Below are 23079 nucleotides of genomic sequence, written 5' to 3' on the forward strand. Positions count from 1 at the left end.
CGGTTACCTTTATGAGAATGGCTTGTTATAAGCCTACATATGACGTACCCATAAAAAATGACCTTGTTTTTTTGTCAAGTCTCAGTGATAAAAAAAAAATCGCTGAGTTTCTTTCACCGGTTCTTCTCAGGTCCGAGGTGGTTTCCGAACCGGTGGTTTTTGACTATCAATAAGCAAGTGTAATCATTTCAAAATTGAATAAAGATTTTTGACTTTGAATTTGATAATGAGATAATAAAAAAAAGAGTTTCTTTGCGAGATAGATCATAGTGCAGGAGTGTGCTCACGTGAAGGCGTCACGGTAGACACAAAAGCTATCCCGTGGCACCCGCCGAAGAGACGGAATACCAGTTAATAAACTAGCGGTACCCTCACCGCTGGTTTATTAGCGGGTATTCCGCTGTACTAGGGCGCACTAGACGGTGAGTCCCACATACCCCCTACTTCACGTGGGAAAACGCGTAATGGGGTTTTCCAGCGAGATAAAAAAAAAGAAATACATACCCAAACAAAAGTACACTCCTATTCCGAAAAGACGAGAATACCGACTCGACCAACGCGCGCGAATATATACGTTGTTAACTTTTGAACTCAGTCCTGGTATTAAGATTTTTTTATCTAAAAATAAATCCAAAATCTTTTTGAACCAAGAACTGTGAATTATTCAATATACGCCACTAGACCAACAGGCAGATTATAATGAATACAGTACAATTAATCTGCTTGATCAAAATATACTTACAAAACTATTTCAAACATGTTCCGTATAATTACCATGTCAGCCAAATTAATTAGATCTAAAGGATTTAATTAATATTGAAAACGGATCTAAAATTGACTGTATTTAATTATGTTCCGTAATGAGCTTCGAAATTTTAATATTTCCTGTATGTTGTCTTATTAATCGAATTCAGTATACTGTTATTGGTGAAAGGAGACTATTGCTTAACGAATTTTCTACAATAGTGTTCGATTAGTAGATGATATTCGACATTAAAATCGTTATTGATAATTTTACGAAAACATATATGAATTTGAAGGTTTTGTACATATCTTTTGTACTTTTATTTCAAATTTTTCTTTATTGATGACACGAGAACTTGTCAAAAATCAATTGACGAACAGAGAAGGAAAATATACTGAACTGTTTTCTTTCTTGCCTATTTATGCTTCTATTTTTGACTGACACGTTTGGTCTAGCGGCTAGATATAAGACAGATTCAGATGTTAAGGTGTGATGAGGTTTTACTGACAGCACCTAAAGCCGTTGGCTCTGCAAAAATCTAAATCAAAATATACTTTAATCAAATAGACTTTTGCGCCTGAAATACTTCTGGTCGTGTCGGATTTCCTGTCCCATTGAATTATAAGAGTGAAGAGTGAGGCCATAGAGTGCACCTGTGTTTGAGCACACTCTTGTGCACTATAACATATCCTGCGTAGAAGCCTGGTGTCCCTTGAGAAAGACAGTCTGACCAAAATCGGTATATTTACAGATACCGTGACGTCATCGAAAGTAAATATGGCGGACGCATATTCTGAATTATAATGATGTCTTCCGAAATGAATAGTAAATTACCATTACAATAATATAGTAGCGTAACAGATCAATACGGTATATAAGTGAAAAAATAATCTTTACGTAATAACCCACGTGAGTGAAAGAGACAAAAGATGTCAGTAGAAGCAATTTGAAACAATGTACCCTTCGTTAGTCTCCTGTCAGTATGTTAGTTTATTTTATAAAATACAGGTCCAATATAAAAAAGAAACAGTAATTAATTTACTTTTCATTGATTGGAAATATTAATTAAAAATAATTAAAAAATCGTGGAAAAGAATTACTACTGAGTTTCTTGTCAGTTCTTCTCGGTCGAATCTACTTTCCGAAGCGGTGGCATGACGATTCAAAAATACTCATATGAATTTGAATAAAGAATATTTTGATTTAAATAAAGAAAGTCATTAATTTTTGAAGCAATTTTCCAATATAATTTTAAATGCATGTGATAAATATTTAAACCCAATTCGAATTACGATCTTTGAATAACGATCAAGATTACTAACGAATACTACCTCATAGAAAAAAGTAGTTCAGATCACCCACTAATAGATCAACGGTTGAACTCGAAATGATTAATCAAACACCATTTGTTTTGATTGTAAACAGAACTGGCGCTGAGAACGAAGATTTATTACTCAACGGAGATGAAAACGACACGAAATCTCATTTGATACACTCGGATTACATAACTGACTGATTACCTCGTTGATCTAGTAGCTAGCCAATGATATTACACATCTCAAAGTCCTGAGTTCAAGCTATGGGTGTCCAAATCCTCCTGAAGGAAGGAGTGCAGTATGTGGGACTCACTAATGCCTCGAACCCTCGGTGCCTCAGGAGACTGAAATTCCAAATAAAAACCAGCGGTACCAAAAACTCCGTCTCTTTGGAGGTATCACGTGATCTATTGTGCATGTTACATTGGCGAGCGATGGGACTGGCTACTGAAATATTATAAAGGTCTTTCTGCCATAAATTCTAAGTAGCAGCCAGAAGTTTTGAAATTGGTAGTGTTAAAACTCTTGTGCTTCAGAACCTGTTGGCCCTGCGCCTGAACTCGCTCCAATCATATCTATATATTTTTTCATATATATTACTTAACACTTTATTTTATTTTATTTTCATTAGGACAACCAACTGTAGATAAAATTTTCAAATGAATTTTCATGTTTGTTTGGCGGAAAATAAATCATCGTGTCAGATATAATTCTGCAACATGTCTATCCACGATTGGAGGTTATTGCCCAGCAGTGGGATATTTCTAAGTTGTTTCTTTAATCTTTTATTATTTACATAGTTTCATATACATAACGGTTACAGAAGTACAACTTAAAGGAATATCTTAAATTAGATTTTCTTCAAATTTAAAGGGGTGGTCTCTCGAAGTATAACATTTTTAATGAAAAGCAAATCATCAAAATATTTTTGTTTTGAATAAAATTTACATGAAAATATGTAATAATTTCCTGTCTAGAAGCTAGGTAATAATATCACCCATACCATCCTTAAACATCGCCGATATAGGTCTAAATTTTCTCTTTAATAAACCTCCATCTATAAAATTATGAAAAAAAGACTGAGATACGAAGCTTACGCCATGTAAATTATAAGCTCGTGTAAGCTTCAGCTTATATTGACACCTCATTTATCATTTATATGACGGGTTTAAAAAGAGAGAATAAATAAAGCTTATATAGAAATATAGAATACTAGCTGAACCTGCGGCTTTACCCGCGCGAAATTTGTAAAACACAAACTTTTAACCTCCGTTTTACCCCCTTAGGGGTGAAATTTCAAGTTTGTAGGTGTTATGGTTTCTAAGATTTCATGATTAATCAGGAATTGGTATTTCGCTTTTATATACAGGGTTATTGGTAATTCGACGTATTCCCGTTAGGAGGTAATAGGGGTGACTATTTGCAATCATTTTAACCCCCATATGCATGATGCAAAAGTGAAACATTTTTGAGTTATCGCCTTTTTAGATTTTTTCAAAATAGTCAAAAATGCAACTTCAAAAATTTATTTAAAAAAAAGTATCAATTAAAATCTATTTTTTTCTTCTGATTTATAAAAACGATTAAACACTGTATATTTTTCTATATTTAAACAATAATTATCGGTCCAAATTTAAAAATGCGAGACGGAAAACGACATTATTTCAATATTTTTTTTATTTATTTCATTTAAATATGCCCGAAAAACAAAAAAAAAACATTATGAATCTTGTTCTGCAGATTATTTTAAAAACATAATCGTTTACTTAGCTTTCCGAAAATGTATAAAAACTAGGAATTTATTTCAAAGCAACCGAAATAAAATGATCAGAAAGGACGCTGGTGGAAATTCGTTTTCGAACATGACCGAATTCGTACTAAAGGTCGCTCTTTAAAATTCCCACAAAATTGATTTAAAATAATAACCAATGTAAAAAAACTTACTTATTTACTTAACTTACTTACTTCACATTCAACTTATAAATACTACAAAGCCGAAATGGCCCAGTTGTTGGAACATATGGCTTAATCTTTGATCGATGTTAGGACTTTGTGCAAACCCGTCTGTGTAAGTACATCGCTCATTACGTATTCTACCGACAAACAACAATACAAAGTATCGTTGTGTTCCAGTTTGAAGCGTGGCTGAGTGTTGCTACAGCCAATCGTTTGAACTAAGACGTCAAGTCCCCTGGACGATCGATTGGACCATTGGCGATGTAAAGGATTGCTTTATATTTCGCACATTATTGGTACTGTACGAAATATATGTCAATGGGTCGTGATGACCTACCCTAACGGACTCATAAAGTGCATCAATATTCAAGATGATTGAAATGAACATTTTAACCAAATATTCACACCTTTTATACAAATTTAAATTGGACCTATAGTTTGGTTCGTTCACTTCGTAACAGCGTAGTATCATATCCTTAAATGTTGTGACTGTATACTAGAGAGGACCATTCAATTTTTTGAACAAAAACGATAAATGTACCAAAAAATTGTTTTGATTGTTTTACTGAAAAATTGGTTTTGACAATAAAGAAAAAAAAGTTGAAGCACAGGTTTTTTGTCCTTTTAATTGTATTGCGTCCACGCCCTTATTACAGATTCTAATCGGTTCCGCATAGATGTGATGAGGGTTTTTAAACGGTCTTGCAGGATATTGTGTGATTCTTGTGAAATCGCTGTTCTTAGTGCTGCCAGTGTTGCTTGCACAGGATTTCTCATAAATGCAGCTCTTTTTAAACCGGTCCCAAACATGCTCAATTGGATTAAGATCCGGGCTGCATGCAGGCCAATTCATTGTACGTAGCCTTTACGCAATATTGTCGAACTTTTGCAGCGGCGTGGGATCGGGCACTATCTTGCAATTCTAGTTTTGATTTATTAAGCTCAAACCCTGCTACTCAATAGGATTTTTTTCCAGAAGAGATAAATTTACAGATATATTTTAACCGGGATGGCTCAATAGCTAGAACACAAGAATCTTAACCGAGGATTCCGGATTCAATCACAGGCAAACACCACGGAGTTCCTAGATGTGCTTAATTAGTGTATTCATGCCGTTTTCTGTAGTGAAATTTTCTTGAAGAAACCTGCATGTATCGGATCCACCTATCTGCAATAGCATGGAGGCAGATGCTCCAAACCTTCTCAGCAACAGGAGAAGCCTTAACCCGGCAATAGGACATTTATTTTTATATTTTTCGTCGCATAATACTTTCAGATTTTTCCTAATCGTGTTCTGCGATGAGCCCCAAAATAGTTCTCACAGAGATCTCTATAGTTCTTTCTGTAATATTATAATATGTTTGAAAGGGTGCTTACAATAAAGACGGGGCTTACTGTAAGACGTTAAGCTCAGGCGGATGAATCGCTGGATGTAATATTTATTTTGCAATTAATAAAACTAAAACTTATTATTATTATTATTCAAAGCAAATGGATTAAACTTTAATTATAAATAAAACCTTCACTGTACCAAAGCTAAACATTAAGTATTTTATATGGATTGTCTATACTAATCTATACGTGGTATCACTTAACATTTGATTCTGGATCTGTTAGGTGATATTGGTTTAAAATTTAATGCTGCAGGCTGAATGATTATGTGCCGTTTGTATTGGTCTTTATTAAATTAAATATTGTTTTTATATGAATAAGAGTCGTAACTAACATTTTAGATAGCAAACGTAACTCTATACCTATATAAACTCAACTCTATAATTTTTCAAAATACACAAATCGTTAGGACTACCCCCATTACTCAAAAGCACCAGAAGGTTAATTAATTGGTAATTATCATTAAAAAAACCCTTGAAACTACGGGGGACACGCAACAAAGGTGCATAACCTTTATTAAGGGTGAGGTACACACGAGATGAAAATACCACTGGAGTTTAATTCATGAGGGTGGTTACTGTAACAGAAGGGATGTCTTTTGAAGCTACGCCCTGAAGTTTTGAATTGCTAATTGTCGTTTGAACTAACTTTATGTCATCTTTACTAATATTATAAATGCGAAAGTGACTCTGTCTGTTTGTTGCTCTTTCACGTTCAAACCACTGAACCGATTTCGATGAAATTTGGTATGAAGGAAGCTTGAACCCCAAGGAAGGACATAGATTTTAATATATATCACTTAATAACCAATCTCTGAAAAGGGAGCGAAGCCGCGCGACAACTAGTATAAAATAAAAATTAAACGTTACTCGAAATAACGAAATCAAAAATTAAATTTTGAATGCACATTTTAAAAAAAGCTTTATATAACTGAGAATAATAATTCTTGCACAGCGGGAGGTCACCTCAATAGAGTCTTGATAATACGATTCCAAATAAAAAATGAACAGCCAGAACAAAAGGCAGTTTTAAGAAAGACCCTATTTGGAATGAAGCATTGCACTGCGCATGCGTGGGCTGTTATTAATCTGTGGGACTATTCTGTAATAACAAACTCGAAACTTGAAGGAGATTTCAGTTGTTGAACTTCAAAAGTCATACGCGACATTGATTGCAAAACCGTGCGATGTTCGACTGACGTTTTTATGATACAGCTCTATTGTAAGTAAAATGTTTTATGTTAAAATCTATATATATAATATGAAAGTCACTCTGTCTATCTGTCTTTAGCTCTTTCACGGCCATACGACTGAAAAGCCACGAATATGATGAAACTTGGTATATATCATCATCATCATCATTAACAGCCTGTAAATTTCCCACTGCTGGGTTAAGACCCGTTCTCCGTTTGAGGAGGTTTGGAGCATATTCCCCACGCTGCCCCAATGCGGGTTGGTGGAAATTTGGTATATAGCAAAACACAACAAGACAAAACAGTATCTTTCCAAATATCGATATATTTTTATCGATAAAAATATTTGAAAAATAAGAATTGAAATTCCCTGTTCGAAACATGCAATGCAATGAAATGTTTGTTTCAACATATTATGTTTTACTCAAATTTTAATATCTAGATATTGGTCGAATTTTAATCACTGGGCAAACACTAGTTACGTTTATACGATATTTGTACGTATAACATTTAAATTTTATGCATTCTAAGAAATATAAAATATTTTACAATAAAACTGTGTGTGTATTTGTGTGTGCGTTCAACAATCTTTCTTACAAAGCTATTGTGTAAGAAAGAGACAACACGACCCAATGACAACATTTTAAAGATAGATTATTATTTACGTATCTATTTCTATTGTAATAAATGTATCACTTACTGAAATATAATCTCGTGTTCTATATCACGTTTCGAATTTGATCTTACGGAATAGCTCCACAGAATAGATTTGCTGTTCATCCAAATACGACTACATTGTGATTCAGACTAGATATGACATTTGAAGAATATCTTTTAAATCAGTGGTGTGAATCATATCGTCCACAACACACAACTTATCACAAGAAATAGTTTGAATAATAAGTGCTATTATTTTATACGCTTTGAAATACAAAATAAATATATTCTATACTAGTTTTCGAACGCGGCTTTACTCGCGTGTTAGGGGTGGGTTGCCAAGTATTATTCACGCAATATATTTATAAAATATAGCATATGTGTTATTCTGATATATATGGTATATTATTGTAAAGTTTTATTAAAATACATTCAGTAGTTTTTGCGTGTAAAAGTTTTGCGTTTTCGCTTATATTTAAATATGGGACAACATCACATACATTACTCTGATCCCAATGTAAGTAACTAAAGCACTTGTGTTATGGAAAATAGCAGAAGTAACGACGTTACCCCAAACATCCAGACCCAAGACAACGTAGAAAACTAATGAACTTTTTCTACATCGACTCGGCCGGGAATCGAACCTGGGCCTCGGAGTGGCGTACCCAAGAAAGGCGGTGTACGCACTACTCGACCACGCAGTTCGTCGAAAAAAAAAAAACTATGTTCTGTTTTTGTTTTATTATTCCTTTTTTAAATTTGTTTTTACCTCTTCAAATGACTCTGCTATGCATGTATTTAATGTTACTTTTAATTTTCCATTAGGTATGCTTATCCTTAGCACAGGTTACGTAAATAACCCATAAAGGGTAATAAGTTTCGCTCTTTGTAAAATGCCAAACCACATGTAAATAGAGTACTTCGCTACTAGTAATATTTAAATATATTCATATTTATTTTGTAAACTCATATATACATATAAAAGGGTTTTTTTTGTAATATTTATTTACCTTTTGTTATATTTTTGCGCCAATAAATTATTATTATCATTATATACATACGAACTTCCGCCTTTATAATTTTAGTAAGTATAAGGATAGGTTCTAAGGCCCGTAAAGACTTCGTCCATGTGAACTAAGAATTTAAAAAAAACTTCCAGATAGCAGCGCCATCTGCAGTTCCAACCTAAGACCTGTCTCGCCTGCAAGCCAAAAAATATCATTAATATCACCAACACATAAAGAACATTCATTTATTTAAAGGTTCATTATGTTTCATCATCTTAAGGAATAAAATTAGGTAGGCAGGCAAATAGGTACTGTTAAAAAGTGGTCACTACCGCACATAGACATTGACACTAAGAAATATTAACTACCCATAACATACGCCACCAACCGTGGGAACTAAAATGTTATGTCCCTTGTGCCTGTAATTATACTAGCTCACTCACATTCTTTTACTTTTGAATGAACTTCTCAACAGAAGGTTCAACCTAGGTTTAGAACCCAGGATTCACAGCTTCATAAGCTAGCCGCTACGTAAACGAGACAGTTCAGAAACATAAAAAAATAACATAATCAGCCTGTAAATTACCCACTGCTGGGCTAAGGCCTCCTCTCCCGTTGAGGAGAAGGAATGGAGCATATTCCACCACGCTGCTCCAATGCGGGTTGGTGGAATACACATGTGGCAGAATTTCTTTGAAATTAGACACATGCAGGTTTCCTCACGATGTTTTCCTTAACCGCCGAGCACGAGATGAATTATAAACACAAATTAAGCACATGAAAATTCAGTGGTGCTTGCCTGGGTTTGAACCCGAAATCATCGGTTAAGATGCACGCGTTCTAACCACTGGGCCATCTCGGCTCAAGACAGTTCAGAAGCAGTGAGTAATTGTACTAAAAATTATACGAATAAATTTTCACAATCTTCTAAAACCTGTAATTATTACTTACGACTATTTGCACCAAAATTTGTAATGCGAATAATTTATCTTAAACTAGTCGTCGCTCTGAGCTTCGCTTTAGAAGTTGGTCGTAAGGTTTGGAGCATAAAAAGTAGCTTGTGTACTTTCTTGGGCCCCAACCTTGCTTCATAACAATTTTCAAAGTATTCCTTTCAGAGGTTTGGCCGTGAAAGAGCAACAGACAGCCAGACAGAGATATTTTCGCACTTATAATATTACTGTAGATGTGGATTTTCTTGCGAAATGAATTGGAGAATTGTTCTAACTTCAATTAACTCGGTAGAATCTGCATTCCGAACCGGTGGTAGATTCACTTAATATAGTTTGTTAAATGACGATTCAAAAGTGCTTGTAAAAGCCTACTTGAATAAAGTATATTTTGATATAAATATGTGGCAAATTATTATAACGTAAATATCTGCTGCGTAATTCCATTTTTAGACCGAGACCCATTTCCCTTTATAAGAGAAAGGATACTGACCTTAATCCACTTTGCTGTTCTATTTCGGATTGGAAGATATACATTAAACATGTTGCAGAACATTTAGCATGCAGCTTTCGTATCGATCTTTTTTTCTTTACCGAGATTTAGCATTTAGAACACGTTTATGCCAAGCTGTTAATATTCAGCTACCCATTGGATGAAACCAAATTCAATTAGGACTATCTGAATGTAATTGGTCACCACTGTCAACAAACATTGGCGATGTAATAGATATTATCCTTTCTTTACATCGTCAATATCCCACCAACATTTGAAAACTGAGATGTTATGTCCCTTGTGCCTGTGGTTACGTCGGCTCACTTACTCTTTAAACCAGAACACAAGAATAAAACTATTTGGTAGTTTTTATATGATACACTTAAAGTACCGTATTTTCTATATTATAGGCAGGCGAGAAAATCCATTCATGTGAGTTGTTGCCCATAAATATTGGAACCGTTAAGTTTTTTTTACCATTCTTTAAATCGCTAATGCCCACCAACATTAGGAGCTAAGATTTTATGTTTATTTTGCCTATAGTTACAGTTCAAACCGGAATACAACAATTCCTACCCAGACGGTACAATTTCCTACATTCAAGTAAATTTAATGATTTTTAGACGTGATATTATTTAGTCAAAGAAATATACGAGAACCGCAAGTGAGGTCAACAAAAATCTATTAGGTAGTTGTTTTTTAATGAGTCTCGAAGAATTAATACAAGTTTTTGTCTTGGAATAATGGCTTTGGCTATTCTTAAAGATATGTTTTGGCAAATATCTGACCAACCGCGCACGGTGGATTCACGGTGATGAAAACGGGTTCAAATCCAGACAACCAATAAAAAAACTTTAATGATATTAAAAAAAGTGAACTTCTAATAGAAATACAGATGATTCTTGAATAAATATATAAAACTCAAAACTCAAAACATGAGCGTGAAATGTCAAAATGTAACATTTGAGATTAACTAAAATAATTACAAAATTTATAAGATACAAGTATCAAAATGGCATATCATCGTTGTCAAAATTTAATTGGAATACGGTGTGAATACATAAAGAATATCACCGTTGAACACAATTATGCAACTGTACTACCAACAAATCATGAGTTATATGGAATATTCGAGAATAATTACAAAGTCACTGTCCTCACGAAAGGGACAGAGAATCATCTTCAATTATTTAATTTATGTTTATAACTAATCGCATTTGAGCAGCGTGGTGCAATAAACTTCCCTTTATTCCTTCTCCTTCTCAATTACTACTAGTGGTATAGACGAACACCATGAAGGTGTTCGATCCCATTTTCTCGGCAATGGTTACTGGAATAGCTTAAAAAAATGTATGTATGTTAACCTACATCGTATAAAGCGTCTCCTCTTTTTCTACAAAAATAAAAACAATTACACGTAATGAAATCAATATGCAAAAGTACCGTCGGATTTTTTGAAGTGATAACTTCTTATGAGAGGGAAACCGCTTCGTTACGTAACGCGTTACGGCGCCAGTCTGTCTGGCTTGGCAAGCGGCACATCATACCACATACTGAGCACATTTTAGCACATCTATTCTTTTTAAAAAAAAAAATGATTATATTTTCGAAATTTTGTTGTTTACTTGTAAAATTGCAAAAAACATTTTGGTTTTTTTTTTACATCTGCAAATGACAGCACATGTCGAGCACATTACGGCACAATTTTAATAAATTCGATAAAGTAAAGTAGCTGTGCTAACCAGACTTGAAAAAAAGGACCTCCTCATAAAAATGATATTGTTTGAGTAAATTTTTTTTTTCAAGCGTCACATCGTAGCACAAACTGGGCACATTTCAGCACATTTTTTTTTAATAGAAATTCAAAAATGTCGGGGTTATCATAATGGACATACTTAAGTGGTTGTCCGAGGCAGAAAATGCCTGAAATCGCGGTTACAGGATTAAATTTAATTTAAAACTACAGTCGGTTCTGATTGTTAATTCTATCAAGAAAAAACCGTCTAGAAACTCTTTTGTTACTCTTAACCTCCAATTAAATGAATAACAATAAGACACATTAAGCTTGTTCAACCTTTTATTTCCAAAAATTTTAACTAATATAATAAAATATATTTTAATATTCCATTGTTATGTTTGTGTCGAAAAATAATTTGCTATGCAAAAATTTCTATGGAAGCAATTAAAAGCCAGTTTGAAATCCCTTGTTAATTGCACGTCTGACGAGCATCTGTTTTCGTCTTGATTTTATTCACAACAGCACAATCAAAGGTGAAATTCTGAAAATTTTCTCTTTGATAGTTGAAGTTTAATTTCTGGATGTTGATGGATTAAAAAAACAACAAGAGTCGCCAGTATAGTTACCTAATTTTATTCTGTTTTATGAATAATAATAAGTTTAAAGCTTATGTTGTAAGAGGAATTAATACTGTACGAGATTAGGACTTTTATTATGAAATAGGCAGGCGGACGATCAAATATACCATCTGATGGAAAGTAGTCACCACCGCCCAAGACAATGGCGATGTAAGAAATATTAACCATTCCTTACATGACACATGCCACACCAAACTTCTGAACTAAAGATGTTATGTCCATCATACCTGAAGTTACAATGGCTCGGTTACCCTTCAGACCGGAACACACCAACACTGAGTACTGCTTTTTGGCGGTAGAATATCTGATAAATGGGTGTCTACCCTGACGGGCTCTTATTTAGTAATACATTTAGGTTTAACATATAATTTTACTATATAAGTTGCTAGCTTTACAGTTTAATATATATTCAAACGTATTTTAGCTAGAAAAACGGATTTGTTCAATTATCTTACTATAAATATTTAATTTTATCTATAAACAGATTATTTAATAACTAAGTGAGCTAATGGTGCTTAAATATATATAATTTATTGACGTATTTTAGCGTGACAAGGAGGTAAGACTGAATCCTATTACGAAATGGAAAACTACACGTCATTCTCTTAAATAATAATCAAGATCGAAATCAAAATATTCTTTATTCAAGTAGGCTCATAAGAGCTTTTGAATCGTCATGTTACAGTTTTGACCGGTTCGGAGAGTAGATTATACCGAGAAGAACCGACAAGAAACTCTTTTCCACCATTTAAATAAGAGAGTATATCAATAAAGTACTCTTAAATTTATATATATCCTAACTAGAAATCATCATACCCTCTCTCCTAATATTCCCTTGGGTTCGTGACTCGTATAATATAAACTTAACAAATAACGTTATTAGGAACTCCTTCGTGCCTAAGTCTCTTTCGGGTGGGATGTATAACTATCCGGTCTGGTACTCTAAAGCGTTGATTTCTATAACTAAAGCAAAATTTAATGTACATCGCAAATGGAAGATGCACTATAATCCACTCGATTATGATGAATTAAAATTGCTTCGTGACAGACAAAAGCGTATTCAAGCTGAATGCTATGACTCCCACATTTTTGGAATACAAGAAGGCATTAAAACTTCACCTAAGCTTCTTCACGAACATATTTTATCCAAACGTAAAAATCAAAGCCCTTATCCAAGTTCCTTACGTATTGGTAATAAAATTTACAATGGCGAAAAAGAAATATGTTCTGGTTTTAGCGATTTCTTCAAGAACGTCTTTATTAAAAGTGCACTTAACTACGACAACCTATGTATTACACGAAATACCCTCAGCGGCAGACGATACTTACCACTCTTTCACTGTGACCGAAGAGGAAGTCTTAAAATTGTTAACATCTCTCGATATTCAAAAAGGCTCTGGTAGTGATAACATACCTTCAATTTTTATTAAATCTTGCGCTAGTGAATTAGCTTTACCTTTAACACTAATATTTAATAAATCGTTGACGGAAGGCGTGTTTCCCGCTAAATGGAAGGAGGCACTTACAGTTCCTATCCATAAGAAAGGGCCCAAGGCAGAGATAGAAAATTATAGACCTATTTCTATTTTGAATATTCCAAGTAAGATCTTAGAGAAGCTAGTATACAACAAATTATACCCTTTCCTCGCGACAGTTATTCCTTATAATCAGCATGGTTTTATGAAAAATCTGTCTACATTATCCAATTTATCAATTTTTATTAGTGATATTTACATTTATATGGACTCAGGGGCTCAAGCTGACGTGGTCTACACTGATTTCGAAAAAGCCTTCGAGCGTGTAGACCATGTTATCCTTTTACACAAATTGCACGGCTTAGGAATTCGTGGTGATCTCTTTCGATGGTTGAAATCTTATATATCCAATAAAAGGCAGGCTGTAAGAATTGGTGGCTCTTGTTCTGACTATGTTGATATTACTTCTGGTGTACCTCAGGGGTCACATTTAGGACCTCTGCTCTATAAAACCTATCTGTTTGATATTGGTGTCTGCTTTAAATACTCAAACTTCTTAATGTTCGCCGATGACAAAAAAGTATATAGAAAAATTAACAGTATAGAAGATTGTATATTACTTCACAGTGACTTGGATAGATTATATAATTATTATACAATGAACAGGATTTCCGTTAATGTAAATAAATGCTCGCAAATTTCTTTTACCCGAAAAATTAAGACAATATTACACAATGGGTGGCGTTCCTTTAAAGAAAACTAACCTGATTCGTTATCTAGGTGTTTTATTAGACTCGAAACTATTACTCAATCATCACATTGATTATATAACTAATAAGGCCTATAAACTACTAGGCTTTATAATTAAAAACAAAAAAACTCTAAAAACTACATTGCCACGCGTTTTCTCACTATATAATAAAAAATATTCACAAATCTATTTATTTCATCGGTCGATATAAAAAAGACATTCTTACGGCTCAGAATTCAATTTAACCATTCAAACTCACACAAAACTTGTATACATCTAAACACATACAATCACTTACGCACAAAATAACAATGTAACTGCACCCAACACCCACACCCTGATTCACAACATGGTCTGTGTCGCCTAATTTGTATTCATTCCTTTTTTTATTATTTAGTTTTTGTTATTTTTAATTCATTGTTTTGTTGTTACTTTTACATGTTATCTATCAAAACTCTGTGTTGCTACTTCTATTAACTAATATTAAGTTTGCATAATTCAATGGAAAACAGTAATTGGCTCTATTCTCTGTATACCGTATTATATGTTTATATTTTTTTATAATATGCTGTTGTTTTCCTGAAATAAATAAATATAACTAATGTTTATTTTAAAAACGAAACTCTACATTTTTATTTATTTCGTTCTACATTTATTGATTAGTTTTCTTTAATTCTAATTTTTTTCTTTCTAAATGTGTCACATCTGCCTGCGTTCTGTAAAACCTAATTTAGCGACTTAGCCCCGGCTTTGCACGGGTGCTGCTGATACTAAATATACTGCAGAATGTCTTTATATACAACGTTCACAGCTTTTTCAGTCAATTCAGTGCCATATTGATCCATATTAAATGCACAATGTATTTAAGGTACTTAATTGGATAAGGATTAATGCCTTATTGCTTAAAATCACTTCGTAAATAAGCCATTGAAATGGTTATTGTGGGTTATCCCTTAGATATAGACATATACCATTGCAGACGTTTTTGTATACCTTTTTAAGGTGAACAATAATGTACTTCATTATTTTGATCTATCTCATAGAGTTCAGACAGTCAGTTCAGCCAATCAGTCCAGCCATCACATTAGAAAACTCTAAAATTATCAGTGTTTCTCAACTATATTATGCATGTATTATACATATAAATCTTCCTTTTGAATCACTTTTCTCTATCTATCTACCGCATTATTAATTTTTAATTAATAATTAAAAATTAATATTAATAAATAATTAAAAATATTTGATTTCTTCTATCTATTAAAAAAAACCGCATCAAAATCCATTGCTGCTCAATGGATGAATTGAGATGAATTTTAAAGATCTAAGCAAACATAGAGACAGACAGACAACGGGAAGCGGCTTTGTTTTATACTATATAGTGGCACTCATCGAATACACCAAGTTATTTAAATGAAAATAAATCTAATACTAAGACATAACTACAAAAAAAATACGAGGATCATGACACAAATCGCATACGTAAGAAATCTTAGCGCATAAGTAATTTATAATAATACTCAACGTATGAATAATTCATTTCAATACTAATATTACAAAGTCAGCGGAGTCACACATCGATTTCAGACAAGAGCAACGATATGGCGACCAGCCAGACGTGGAGAGTACTTATCACTTAGCAAGTTCCAATTAATAATACAGACCGCAACTTTAACAACAAGCCCCTCAATCAGTAATTTATTTCTATATATAACTGATCGGGATATCTTCTTTCTTTTGTCATTATGACCCAAACACCACCCCGACTCATCTCAATTATTATATCTACTTAGAAAATATATCATTTCAGATAAGAAAGCATAGGAAATTGAAGGCGACACTTTATGTATATTCAAATCAAATTTAAAACGTGACCGTACAAATCATAACCGCGTCGTACTTGTCAAGAATGATAGCAGCATTTTTCGATTTAGTCGCAATTCCGATTTAATGGGCGACAAATGGCCGAAAACCTTATGATTTATATAATATTGAATCTTTACGGTATCGTAATATTGAACACTATAGGGTATGGGTTATCACATAAATTATATCAGAACTCAGCTGTGCTTGCCCAGATTTGAAGCGTCAATCTTCTCTAAGGGAAACGTGTAATGGTAATGAATAAAACGTAACGATCCTGCCAATATATGTTATAAGAATATAATATGTGGGAATGAAACGTTCTTTATGAGTGAGCGAGATGTATGAGGCGGGAAATAAAAGTTATTACTATTTCAAAATGGAGGAAGACGGTGCAAATACGCGTGATAATATTAAAAACTAAAATCAAGGCTTTTCGAGAATTGTCTTTCTATTACGTATTCGCAATCACGGTTAGAAGTATGTTTGTTTGTTTATTTTGGAGCTCGATACCTTTCGAAACTTGGTCTATTAAAAAAATTAGAACTTATGTCAAAAAAATAAATATAATAATAAGACGTAATACGAGATGATATTAAAAATTAAAATTACTTATCATTTGTTAATATCTATGCGGGATATATATAAATTGAATAGTACTTTATTGACATACAGTTACAATGGTGGAGTAGAATCTACTTTCTGAACCGACAGTAGCTTTTCTTTTAATTCAACACTAACCTCAACCTACTTGAATATTTGTACCTAAGAATATTACGATAGAGAAGTTATATGCAAGGCGACTATCATGGTATGGACATGTTATGCGGAGGAATGAGAAACATATTATGAGGAAGGTCTTGAGCATGGACGTGAATGGATATAGAAGAATGGGACGGCCAATGAAAAGATGGATGGATTGTGTGAAAGATGATATGGCTGGAAAGAATGTTACTTGTGAGATGACGTCAGATAGAGAAGTATGGAAGAAGAAGACATGCTACGCCGACCCCAAGTAAATTGGAATAAGGGCAGGTGGATGATGAGACGCAATTTTGTAGCATAATTTTCAATGCATGTGATAAATATTTGAACCCATTTCGAACTTAAGACCATTCAATAACGATCAAGATTACTAACGAATACCACCTCCTAAAAAAATTGTCTAGATCACCCACTAATAGATCAACGGACCTCGAAACGATTAACCGAACACAATGTGTGTGACTCACCTACTTGAACAAAGAATATTTTGATTGATTACGAAACATAAAATTTAACTCTCAACAGTCAACGTTAAAAAATATTTAATAAGGTATGTTATCCATTATTTCATATGAATTAAACGTCTAAGCTCCATATTCTCAATTGGATGTTCCCTAGTTAACAACGGACGCGACCAGCAGATTACATCATTGCATTTAACTCTCTCAATAAACGTGCTAGCGTCGAACCGTTGATAATAGTACGCTGTTTAATTATTTTATCGTTCATATTAACGGAATACACATTGTTTAAATGTATTTATAATGATCATAATCCATTTATCTTGTTAACTTATTCGCAACGCAAAAAAAAACTACATTACGAATGCCGACAATTTTGTTCGCCCGGAAATTGGAAGAGATGTTGCAAATTTTGACGATACGTGTTGGTTATGGAAGTATTACATGACCTTTGATTATTAAAAAGAGAGATGCGCATGAAATAAAAGTGTGCACAAGTGAGCACGCCAGCATACTTTACTTGATGGTAGGGCTTTTGTGCAAGCCCATTTAATTTAGTGCCACCCACTCACCGGGTATTCTACCGCCAAATAGCAATACTTTTTATAGTTCCCAAGGTTGGTGGTGCATTTACTATGTAAGGAATGGTAAACATTTATGACAGCGCCAATGACCATTTACCATCAGGCGGTCCATTTGCACCGCCGCGTAAAAAAATACTGGTAACATTTTAATTCGAGGTTCTAAGAGTTTCTTGAATAAACAACCCTCCTGTAGTTCATTGCAATCTAGGGTCACTAGAATTGCACCCACACAAGCTACCACTAAGCTAATAAGTCCAAGACACCTAAAAAGGATAAAAGAGCAGAAAGTAAATCGTAAACACAAATTAAGAAAATAAAATCTCCATGGCTCTTGCCCTGATCCTATAATCTTTGGTACAATTCAAGTGAGCAATCTTAACTTTAATATTTGAAAGCATGTATTTATTACACGACAGCTGTAGAAGTTTTTAAATGTTGAGAGTGGAAAGTTCTAGATTGTTTAATATTTAGGCTTACTACTAAAAAGGCCTTACCTTACTAATATTTTAATCATATTATAATCTTACTAATAAATGATAAAGTTTGGTTAGATGGATGGATGTTTCTCAATCACGCCAGAACGGCTGACGTTCTCAATAAAATTTGGCACAGCGATAGATAATATCTGGAACAGTACATAGGATACTTTTATTTCGGAACAATATAATTAACATCTCTCCCTCTCACACGTAGGCGGCACTGCGTTCTGAATTTATTAAGTATATAATAATAAAAATTTAAAATATCTACTAAACAAATCATGACCGCATGAAACAGTATCAAGGATACTAGCAATATATCCCCGTTTTACATTTTACAAACAGGCCCGACGTCCGGGGCTTAAAAGATAGAAAGAAAGAAGTGGCCCTGAGGAGGACGGCATCGGGATGACCTCGTGCTGCAGTTCGCACTACCGAGGAGTGCGTGGGGCGAGATCACTTTCACACCCTGAGTAGAGCTCCGCCGAGCCACGAACGGAGCACTACACGGGAGGCCGTGCCAAGAACGACCATCGCAGTGGTTTTATTGGATAGGAATCTCATATAACCATCCAACCCTCGAGTACCTTCCTGAAGTTTTCCACTGCATGACGACCTATCACAAGTGAGGCAATAAGACGAGGTGTTATATTTTTAACAAAGTTTTTTGTACTATTACTCCACGGTCCAAGTGTTTTGACTGCAAACGTATCAAAGTCATGATTTGGAAAACTAGATTAATTTAAGACATAAATTATGCGTATCTGTCAGAATGTAGAGAAAAATCACCATGAAACCGAACTGAATTTAATGTTATCAGGTGAAAGAGCAGAAATCGCTGCAGTATATGTACAAAATTGTATCTTTTAGTTCATGTTCGCTAAAGGATTTTCCATTAGAGCTAATGATTTAGAGAAACTTTGTAGCGAATGAACAATTTATAGTTTTTCAAAATATTTTAAACTTGTCGATCGCGGTTTCGCTCGCGTTTTAAGGGCGTAGATGTTAAGGATAAAAAAATAACCTTTGCTCTTTCTTGGAGCTCGTTTCATATCAAATTTCATCAAATTCGCTTCAGTGGTTTGGCCGTGAAATAGCAACAGACCGACAGACAGACAGACAGACAGACAGACAGACAGACCAACAAACAGACAGAGTTACTTTCGCATTTATAATATTAGTATAGATGATTTAATTTATAATTTGAATTAACTTAATGACGTAATTAAAAAAAGACAAAGAAGAATTATCAGTAGTTTAGCTATCAATAAAGGACTGGTGACCTGATAGATAGGATCTATCTTTGTCGTCATCAGTCTCCGCAGATATATGACAATGTACCTGGCTGATAAAAATTACTTTTGTACTCTGTGAAGAAACAAAATGAACTCATTCATTAGTTAATTTAATATAAATTTATTTAAATGTAATTCCGGCGAGCGTGACCATAATTCTTTTTCTCGTAAATGGCTTCAGCAAGCCTTAATTTTCAGCCTCCTGAAACGTCTCAGTACATTTTTAATACAATATATTATAATTTGTTTATTCGTTATTTAATATAATTTTTGATTAGTTAAGAAATTTATTTGGATAAAATCTTTATTTTACCCGAGAAATAAAAAAACATAACGTAATGTGATTAAATTTACCAGTCACTTAGTGGTAGGTCTTTGTGAAAGCCTTTTTAGTACCACGCACTCACTTTATATTCTGCCACCAAAGCAATACTTAATTTTATTGAGTTCAAGGGTGAGTGAGCCGGTGTAACCACAGTTAGAACATTTCAGTCCCCGAGGTTGGTGGCGTATTGGCAATGAAAGAAATAGTTAATATCTCCTACAGTGCCATTACTTATATGTGATGGTGACCACTTAACATGATGTGGTTTAAGAGCCTACCAAGTTTTTAAATAAGGTACCACACTAACCTAAGCTTATCCTTAAAACACAAGAAAATAAGACACAAAAATAATACTTACATGATTCTTCGATGAGTACTTCTTGCTGTGTTCGTACGCAGCACAACAGTAAGCATATTGCGATTTCAAGAAGGAAATCTATACGAAACAAATGCATTGTTGTAGCACACTTCAATTCATCGACACTACATTTGATTCAAACAATCACATCACTAACATTTTATAATCATTTAGATTACTTTTACGAACTTAAATATATTTTCTTTTCAACACTTTCACTTATAAATACACGTAGAAATGTATGAACTTATTTTGTAATTAATTAATAATTACTATTAAACTATTTTACAAGGTTTGCTTGACGCAGTAGCCTCGATCTGAAACAAAAAAAAAAAAAAAACATTATTTTAAATCAATTTAATTTTGTATGAGTCTAAAATACCATACATTATTTATATATGCGTTTCTCCTGATATACCTATATATGGATATTAAAATAAAATCTGTTTAAGATTAAAAGTTTTCGAGAAAGAATTTATGTTTTTTTTTATATAAATATATTCAATATAGGTAGACAGGTCACCTGATGTCAAGTGGTAACCATCGCTCATACACATTAGCCATTCTTTGTACCAATGTTTCACCAATTTTTCCTTTTTATAATATAGGTAGGCGGACGAGCATGCGGGCCAAATGATGGTAAGTGGTCTCCACCGCCCATATACAATGGCGCCAACCTTGGGAACTAATATGTTATGTCCCTTGTGCCTGTACTTACACTGGCTTACTCACCCTTCAAACCAGTACACAATAACACTGGATAGTCCTGTTTGGCGGTAGAATATCTGACGAGTGGGTGGTATCTACCCAAACGGGCTAGCACAAAGCCCTACCACCAAGTTTATATATAACATCGGGAACTAAGATGTTATGTCCCTTATTTAATTGGAACAGACTTTTGTTAAATACATTTTCGTAGCTTTTAATGACGCTATATAAAGTTTATTAATATTCCATCTCATGTTCGGCTATGAAGCAAAACATCGTGAGTCAGCCTGACAGAATATTACACATATTTATCCACCAATATGCAGTGGAGCAGCGTCGTAAAATGGACATCAATTCTCCACTTTAATATTTCAAGTTTTTTACGCTCTCGTTTTTTAGCGTTTCGAATTTATTATTTTCCGAAATTAATTTCCGAAACAGCGAATTGTTTCTCATTACGGAAACTTTACTAATGTCTATTTTGCATTATTAAAAAAAGTATAAAACACAAAGAGACGATTTGCTTAGAATATTGTCTTACTTGTAGTGTCCGCGGTTTCGCTCGCCTTTGAGAAGAGTGCAGGAGTTAGGTACTTTTTATGCTTTTGTTTTATATTGGTTGATTTGTTAAGACGTGAAGGCGTTATAAACAAACAAGCTCACTTATTATATTAGTTAGGATATCTTGGTTTTAGTAAATCCTTGTCTCTTTTTTTTCAGAACTTTGAAAAGTTTTATTTGAATAAATTATTTTTCCTTCTTTGGGCAGTACCTCACCGAGAGCATTAATTTAACGCAGCTTCATGAGTGACTAATACATATGGACTGCCTAGCAGCTAGATTATATCTAGCTGCTAGACCAATGAGGCAACATGGCTTCAGCCACAGATCCAGAGGTTACAAACCACAGGTTGGGCTGAAAAATATTATTGGGTTCTTGTATCGAAAAATTTTCAGTAGCAGCCGGAGTCTAGAAGTTGTGGACACTGAGGTACCTCGGAAAGGACGTTGAGCCGTTAGTCCTGAACATTTGCCGGTCGTGTAAGATTTGCCGCCCATCGGATTGTAAGAGTGTACCTGTGTTTTCGCACAAACTCATGTGCATATGTTCTGCGTAGTTGGCTCGTCTCCCTTGAGATTGGCCGTGACCGAATTAGGTCAGGATGACGTCACCAATACATATATTGCTAAAGCTAATTTATATAATATTCTTACATGATTATTTTGATAAAAACTTTAACAACAAGTATTACAAATATTGATAAATAAAATTCTAATCTAAATAAACCAACACAGTTTATAAAAAACCGTTCAACAATAAAACATTACGGGGATACATTAAAACAAATATACATTCAGAAAAAGGAGGAAGATATTAATGTCGTCTATCGTTGTATAAACAAGGCTTAAAGTGGAGTAATATTTTGAGTAATAAACGTGTTCGGAGGTCTGTAAAAGTAATGGACCACCCAAGTACAATAGATAATCTTACATACAATGCTGCCAACTTAAAAAAAAAGATACATCCAAAGAACGTCCAATCATTTGTCAAGTATACTGTTAATGGAACATGCGGCGCAATGTTGCAAGGAGCAAAAAGTATTCATTGATTATTTTTTTTATTATTAATATTTATGACTATATAAATTTAGGCTTCCAATTACTAAATTTAAGACAAATAAACTTCTGCTACCAAGTATTTTCAACTTTTAATGTTCGTAGTCGGGGTTTGAACACAGGACTTCAGGATCTAGCTGACTAGACGATTAAAAAACATATTATATACTTACCAAGATTTTTTTTCGTTGCATTAAAAAGTAAATAAATAAAAACGTCATGTATCGTGGGACATATCATTGGAAAGAGGTCTCTTTCGCTTTTATTATGTAATATCATATATATGAAATAAATTTACAATATTTAGGAATAATTAA

At 33.8% G+C, this 23079-nt stretch overlaps 1 protein-coding gene across 1 annotated transcript in view; it reads right to left on the reverse strand.

Moving 5' to 3' along the window:
• LOC113392117 (nephrin-like) overlaps positions 1–20572 on the reverse strand; it is a 72708-nt gene extending 52136 nt beyond the window's left edge. The window contains exon 1 of the mRNA XM_026628399.2: positions 20438–20572. Coding sequence (XP_026484184.2) covers positions 20438–20534 — 97 coding nt within the window. The 5' untranslated portion in view covers positions 20535–20572. The remainder of the gene's footprint in view (positions 1–20437) is intronic.
• Positions 20573–23079: the final 2507 nt, after the last annotated feature.

Source organism: Vanessa tameamea, chromosome 27 (assembly GCF_037043105.1).
Source record: "Vanessa tameamea isolate UH-Manoa-2023 chromosome 27, ilVanTame1 primary haplotype, whole genome shotgun sequence".
Lineage (NCBI taxonomy): Eukaryota > Metazoa > Arthropoda > Insecta > Lepidoptera > Nymphalidae > Vanessa > Vanessa tameamea.